This window comes from Anabas testudineus, chromosome 18 (genome assembly GCF_900324465.2).
Source record: "Anabas testudineus chromosome 18, fAnaTes1.2, whole genome shotgun sequence".
Taxonomy (NCBI): domain Eukaryota; kingdom Metazoa; phylum Chordata; class Actinopteri; order Anabantiformes; family Anabantidae; genus Anabas; species Anabas testudineus.
Window position 1 is genome coordinate 19,211,574 of NC_046627.1, and position 8,042 is coordinate 19,219,615.

General features: G+C 38.5%; 1 protein-coding gene across 1 annotated transcript; it reads left to right on the top strand.

The window, feature by feature from the left end:
- Positions 1 to 705: 705 nt before the first annotated feature.
- On the top strand, positions 706 to 6,608 carry tm4sf5 (transmembrane 4 L six family member 5). The gene is made up of 5 exons (XM_026352469.1): positions 706 to 1,011; positions 2,083 to 2,163; positions 3,441 to 3,583; positions 5,435 to 5,627; positions 6,200 to 6,608. The coding sequence occupies exons 1-5, from the start codon at positions 838 to 840 to the stop codon at positions 6,215 to 6,217; spliced, it is 609 nt and encodes a 202-aa protein (XP_026208254.1). The 5' UTR covers positions 706 to 837; the 3' UTR covers positions 6,218 to 6,608.
- Positions 6,609 to 8,042: the final 1,434 nt, after the last annotated feature.

Here is an 8,042-nt window from a genome sequence, read left to right on the forward strand (position 1 = left end):
ATTAGACTTCAGGAAGATGCTACAAACGTTTTATCAAACTACAGCAGCAAGTGTGTTGTTTAATGCTGCAGTTTGCTGGGAGAAAGCAGAAGGATGCAAGGCAGCTGCACAAATCCTCTACACAACATCCTGATGGACCAGGGAAGTAGCTGCAGTGGACGAGTCACATCACTGTGTTGCAGAACTATGACATGAGATAAGAATAGAAATTTGTAACAACAATCTGAATGTGTGTATTCAATGCTACTGAATTTTTGCCCATTTGTATTGTAACCGTGAACAAATTTGACTTTTAAATTCTCCAATCCCTCAATGAATGAGAAATTTATGGTTGGGTCTATAAGTAATGGTAAGTACCCTGCGTAGAGTTAGTTATTTATGGTGGACAAAGCTCTTGTGACGCTGTCCTGCAGGCCAAGCCCTTTTTTGTGTTTGCAAAACGGTCATAAATAAAACAAACACACCAATAAATCATCAGCAGATATGAAAATATCAAAGAGCACCTGGCACGACACAGCACCCTAAAACCACGCATGTCTTTTCTGTCCTGTAGTTTGTTTTTTTTCCATCCTTATTGACGCCTATGAGGAGAAGCAGAGATCTGAAATCAGCTCGGACAGCCTTTTTTCCCTCGCTCCTTCCTGCTGTAACTGTCACTGGCTCTGTTTGACTTTCGCTGTGTCAGAGGACGAGAGTGTCATTTGCCTTTTTTTTTTTTTTTTTTTGGGTTTCACATACATTTCACTGACTTCCTCCTGACTTTCAGAGTAGGAAATATCATCAGACGTAGAGTAGAAGGAGACAGAAGATTTATTTTTTTTAAAGTAGAAGATAAACATGTGTTGTACGGGAAAGTGCGCCCGCCTGGTGGGACTGATCCTGCTGCCTTCAGCCTTCGTCTGCATGATCTCCAACCTGCTACTGTTCTTCCCTGATGGCCAGCGCTTGGAAACTGATCAGATCTCCCTCCAGGTCTGGCTCATGGGGGGACTCATCGGAGGAGGCCTCTTTGTGAGTACTGGATCATGGTCTGTGCACATCTACGCAGTGTGGTTTGATGTTTTATTGTGTTTTTTATTGAATTTTTATTGAATTTAGTAAACTTGTAAAATCTCATTGCTCATTATTGAGTTTTATTATATTGTTTTTTTTTTTTTTAGAAATACGGTAAAATGTAGTCATAGTCAGAATATTGTAATTTTATTCCATTAGTTTATTTTAGTTTTCATTTTTCATTCATCATTTCTGTCTTCTTATCTTTTCATGGCTTAGTGAACAGTGTGTCATTATTTGAAACGTGTGTGTTGAGCAGTCAAACTACATTTCAAATTGGTACATTCAATATATCTGTCTGTTAAATTACATATAAAATACAGTATATCATAACAGTACAGTACAACACTATTGTTCTTTTGTGGAACAATATAGAATAAAGTTGAATCTAATCTAATCCTTTATTTTTATTACTGTTACGTAACATTTCCTATTCTTGACTTTCATGTATTCTACTTAAAGTAGAAACTTCCTCCACCTCTATACTTGTGTCACAGTGTTAACACTGTGAAGAACACGTACTATAAGGAGAACAATATAAGGGAACTGTTGAGAAATTGACAGTTTGTCTCATCCTCTGTATGTTCTCACAAATGACAAAGATCTGATTGTGTGAGTTTCCGCCAACATTATCTTAAGGACAATGTCCTTTTACGAGGGCAATAAATATTTCATAAATATTTAAACCAATGACGGATCAGAGAGACCTTTGAGCTGTGTGAACGGACACATTTCCAACACCTTAATATTACAGTTTAAGCAGTTTTGAAGCAGTGTTTCTCTGTTCTTTACTGTGTGGATGGAAAACTCGATTCAGAATTAGCAAATATTTGGTTTGAGAGATAAGAAAACACACACATGTGAATGAACATGCATAGGAAGACTTGTCTGTGCCTTAATGTGGACAATAACAAAGACCACATCAACACATTAAATGCATACCTAAGAAGATAACAGTTGCCTATAAAAGCCATTAACAACTAAAGTTTTTGTTTGATGACTGAGTTGATGTTTCTTGCAACATTTCAGATGCTGTGCCCGAGTTGTTCGGCTATCAGAGCCGGGGGCAAGGGTTGCTGCGGGAAAGGTTGCTGTGGCAACCGCTGCCGGGTGAGTAAGCCATTTAAAAGGTTGAGATACATGTGTGTTAATGGTGGGCGGTAAACATCAAAATCCAACTTTAACATTAAGTTACGTTCCCATGCAACTAAACATGATAAAGTACAATCGTGTATTTTATCAGTTTTACCTCATGGACTGTGTACTGCTGTACTACAATAAGTACTGCACTGAAGCCTTTTAGTGCACTTTTTCCTTTTATCTTTGTCCACTGCTAATTCACTTTGTAGATTAAACATTTACTTTATGTAGTGTCTCTGATTAATTTGAATCAATAATTGGTTTCATTTGGGTGTGACCGTTCATTCTTTATCTCAAAGACAGTTTTACACTTCAGATGAACACATTACTAATACAGGACTGGGTTATCTTTACCCTGTACTCTAGTATTTACTCTAGCACTATTTAAGTAGAATTATGATTACTTGAGTATTTCCATTTTACTGTTACTGTCATGGTATTTATCTTACATATTTTTACTTCACTGCAATAATTCAGCTTAAAATATTATTTTTGCTACTCCACTACATTTATTTTACAGTTTTAAGTAGTTTCTGATGTAGATTGTTAATAAAATTATAGACACTGATGTATTATAATGTATTAGCCAGCAGTATTAATCAGCAGTTAACTACAATTAGCTCTACGTTTACCAGCTACAACATCAATAATCTTTATGCACTAATGCATCAAAAGCATAATTCAACAATGCAATATTCAGTAAGTAATGGAAAGAGCAATTCTACACAATGAGTACTTTTACTCTCTTTATTTTAATGATAATACTTCTACTAAATCTGGACTAAACATCTACTTTTAACAGCATAGTAGAATTTAGTCAAAAAGTGTAATAATAATGTTATAATGTACTTTTAAGTCAGTAAGTCAGTGAGATAAATGTTCAGATACATACAGTTATATATACAGTTTAGAGAATACACTTCATACTTCAACTTGAGTAAAGTTGAAAAGTAGTAGTGTTTATTGTAGAGTAAGTCAGCTTTGCAGTATTGCAGACTCCCGGTTCCCCCCGATTCCTGGCCACATGTCTAAGTGTCCATGTCAAGACACTGAATCCTAAAACCTCTGAGCCTGTCAACAAAGAATTTCCCCACTAGGGACAAGATATCTTTTAAAAAGATTTATTTGTGTTACACTTTCAGCAATTAGAAAAGTAATCGAGCTTCTGATTGGAACCGGATCAGTGTAAAAACGACATGTCCATTAACAGCAAAGTCATGCCTTCATGTGTTTCTGTCCCCCTCCAGATGTTGAACTCTGTGTTCTCCTCTGCTTTTGGTCTGGCTGGATCAGTTTACTGCCTCAGTGTGGCCTCAGCTGGTCTGGCCATTGGACCCAAATGTCAGGTGGAAGGTGGCAAATGGGATTACCCCTTTGAAAACCTCGGCACGTGAGTGTTTACTCATTGTTTACTCCAGACGTGCTTTTTTAGTGGTGATGCTCTTCAGTGAATAACTGCTACTGATAAATGTCGTACATCATTCAACTGACTCCCTTTAGCACTTCTTTAATTTCATCTTTAAGATATGCCGCCACTGTGTCTCTGTCTGTGTGTGCTCTTCTCTGTTTTATCTTCTCATTCGATATATTTAACGTCCCTATCTTTCTCTGAGAGAACAAATAGTTTTAGTTCATTAACAAAATAGTTAATGTGATATTTTTACAGTAGGTGGCAGACTAAACCTTGTTTTCTGTAGTGTCCTGATCTCTGAATCCAGAATAAGCTCCCATTCGTCTTTCATAATGCTCATGTCTTTTTAAAACATTATTTTAAAACTATCAAGGCCTGAAGGGGAATTCTTTTTGAGCTTGATTATGTTAAACCACATGTCATGGTTTTGTTCTATTACTAAATATAGTGTTAGGTCAGATCAACAGGATATGGTTGTTAGCACCATTAAAGCATTTTACAAGCTACAACCTGACAGTCGCTGATCAGATGACGGTGATCATGGATCATAAATATGAACATGTTGTTAATATGTAGACTAATGGTGTCCATGATAACAGCTGTTAAAAGGGTGCCAGTGTTGACAGGGTGGGAACCAAGTCTGATTACACAAAGCATGCTGGGATATTAATATTCAACCTCAGCTTGTCCTTCCTCTAGCAAACCTCAATTTCCCTTTTTTTCTGCTTCTGTTTTTCTCTGTGTTTCCCTGCTGATCCTTATTTATCACTATTCAACTAACATTTATAATGTTTGGACAGTTAAATGATTCACTTTACAGAAAATTACCAATAAACTGTTGATATACGTAAAACATTTACATCCTAAGGTGAGGATCTGTTTTTCTCTCGTTCATATTCTTGTGATAGTGTTTGTCAGATGAAGCATTTTGAACCTGGGATCTAGGAATATGTGTCAGACATATTTTAGTGTTAAAAGGAAAGTTATTATTGACTGGAAACTTAAATAATGATAATAATAAAAATAATCAATAGATTTAGCCCCAATCATTATTTGTGTTATCACATTGCAAAACACATTTTACAGCTTTCTGTCACATTACATTACCTTCATCAGCCTCTGGAGTTTGTTCAGATGTCATATAAATGTAGCTGTTTAAACCTTTAGCACAATTCTCAGTATTAATAATAATTTTTGGAAATTTGCATTCTTGCCTTAAGTGGTTTAACAACTCTTGTACAGTGTTTGTACAGTAAATATAAAGCTACATCTAGTTCCTGATTAGTCTAGCTCAAAAACGTAAGGCAGGGATGAAAGCCTACAGTCCGGCACTGTCCAGCAAATCCCCATAATGTGTTGTCCTCGGTTTTTGGGACTTTAGTACAAATAAATCAAATGAGACACAACAAGTTGTTGCTGCATGAGCTTTAGAGGTGCAGGCACAGTTTGTTTCCTGTGGACAGAGCAGAACCGCTTCCCCTGTTTCCACTCTTCATGCCAAACTAAGCTAAAAGGCCGCTGGCTGTAGCTTCATATTTACGGTACAATATCGGCTTTTATTTAACTCTGACTCTTGGCAAGAAAGATAAATACTCATTTTCCAAAAATGCTTTCAATTTCCCACAGTGAGTCATGTTGTGGGACTAAATGTCACCTTTCTCCTTTTTGAACTTTTGTTCGACACTCCTCACTTGTTCCACTTACCTCATTACTGACACATTTTTTCTCTGCTCAGTCACCTTTTAATTTCCTGCACCGTGAACTTGGCCTAATTCACACTTCTGTTCATTAATGCTGTTTGTGTCCTGCACGACGCTCATTCTCTCGCAGGGGTAATGGCAGCTATCTCATAAACCAGACTATGTGGACAACGTGTGAATACCCCAAAAACGCAGTGATGTGGCACGTCGTTCTGTTCTCCATCCTGCTGTCCATGAGTGTGATACAGTTTGTACTGTGCGGCATCCAGGTGGTCAACGGCTGTTTGGGATGCATCTGTGGGGACTGTCGCGATAGCAAAGATGTAAGTGAACAAATGCTGATACTCTTTGAGAAGTAACCTGAGTTAAGATAGGATACAGTGGAGTGGGAATGAAAGCAGTAATTTTCTCACACCAATGTGAACCAACATGTTCTGTAATGACTGATTTCTTTGCTGGACTTGAGCCAACTATTCTCAGTAATCAGTTGCCTTCACATCAGCTTCCCACTGTGTGCTTTTTATGGCTGATTTGCTGGATTTCTATCATGTCTGACACTCCTGGAAAACAGGAACAGGAAGAAGGTTTGTAATTTTAATCCTGTGCTGATAATGTGCCTGAGAGGAGGAGAGGGTAGATTGGCTGTTTTGAGATTGTGAGAGCTGATCCTCTAAACAGCAACATGACAAGCTAATGAGACAAACTGCATTCATTTAAAGTAGAGTATGGAGTAATTTTGGAAGTTTACTACCACACTGGTGTCTGGATAAAACAAATGGGAGATAACATGACATGAAGGACATGTAGATAAATCCACATTTAATATATGTTACATGTAAGAATGCACTTTCTGTCTGAAACATGAAATATACATGTGACTTCCATCATGTTGCAGGATGACGGTGGATTATAAAAATGAAGATCACCATGCTGCAACCACCCAGGAGGCCTTTCTGCATTTCATCCTTGTCCTAAAGTTCACACTGATAAATGTGTCAATGAAGGATTATGGGATTTTCATTTGATACTCTTTGAAGCTTTTTACTGTCTTAGACATCTTTTTGTAATATTACTCCTTTATTATAGTTCCTTTCTAGCTGATGGTTTGTGTGACTTCTCCATTGAAATAATTATTAATTGAATAAGCTATTTTCATACTGAAGGCTCAACAAATCTGGATTGGTGTGTAATTGTAAATAGGTGCTTGTGTTTGCTCAATAAACATGTTCTGCATCAGGTGAATATGAGCTGACTGAAAACAAACTATTAAACAACATTAAAAAGAAAAGTTAAGATTCACCACTTCTCCACAATATCACTGTTGTCAATTTCATTGCCTCATTGTGCGCCTCTGCAGACAGACAGATAGACAGACAGATCTAACAGGATCTTGCTGAGCTGAGACAGGGTCAAAGATCAAAAAGCCCCCTGTGGACACTGTGCAAACTGCAGCTGCACAAACAGTCTGCACAATCTGTACGGTGCCTGAGCATTGGTGCAGGTTAAGCTCATAATCTTTAATTGCCATGGAGCGGCTTCGTGGTAATTGTTACCTAACTTTCAAGTTAAAAGCCTGTTGCAGAGCTGCCTCTTGGTAAATATAGACACAGTCTCTAGAGAGAGTCCAAATATCCCAAGGCTCTAAAGCTCAAAACTGAAGCCAAGAGTCCCTGGCAGTACAGATAAATACATTTAGACCTGCTTCAGTGGCCTCATTGCCTCATTAATACACTTTTCACAGCCTCAGACACACAGGTTTGTGTGTGCAACCAGGTGAATCATTTCAACTATGCCTTGTAGCGTGTGCATGTTCCTTACCTATTTTTAACATTATTCTCAAGCTGTATTACACACATACTTCCAGGACTGGGAGGGAAAAAAAAGTGACCGTGTTAGCTAACTGATTGGCCGGGGTTACGCAGCTCTTTTATATAATGCACAGCACAAAGCGAGGAAGGAGCATAAGTGAGAAGAATTTGGAATAAAAGAACGGCGGGACAAAGGGAGGGAAATGGGAAGGGGGCCCGTTCTCAGCCACTTCTCATGCAAATCACAGCCGTACTGAAAGAATCTAGAGGGCCAAAGAAAGTGTTATTTAATAGTGTGGTGGCCAAACGCTGATGTCAGAGACCTGAAATTCAGAGAGGGATCCTTGACACATAGAAAAATATCAATGGGTTAATTAAAAAGGCTGTTGTTGAGCTCAAAATTCCTATATTATGTCTGCTTTGTGCACCCATTTAGACGCTGGAGAGAGGCCATTATTTAGAAATGTACCCTTTTTCCTACAAATGAGCCCCCCCCACCCCCCCCCCCCCCCACCCCCACCCCCACCCTGCTTTAACACAGGACAATGAAGCAGAACAGGCCAGCATGGACCGGAGTCAAATTTGGACAGAGCAGAACAACAGTACAAATCATGGGGCACGATGATGCTACTTGTACAAAACTATGTATGTGTACCTCTTTTACTTTTTGAACTCATGCAGCAAACTCACAACTGCAGCCTCATTAAAAAGCAACAGTCATGCTGTAACCAGTGACCAAACACAAATGTCAACTGAGACACGTAACTGATAACTCAGCAGCGTCCACCGCCCAATAATTATGACACCCACACGATGAATGACCTAAATCAAGCCACAGAGCAGAGAGTCAGGCACACTCAGCACGTCTACAAGCGTTTACAACATCATCAACATCTCTGAATGTACTGGTGTTTAAATGACTTAACGCGT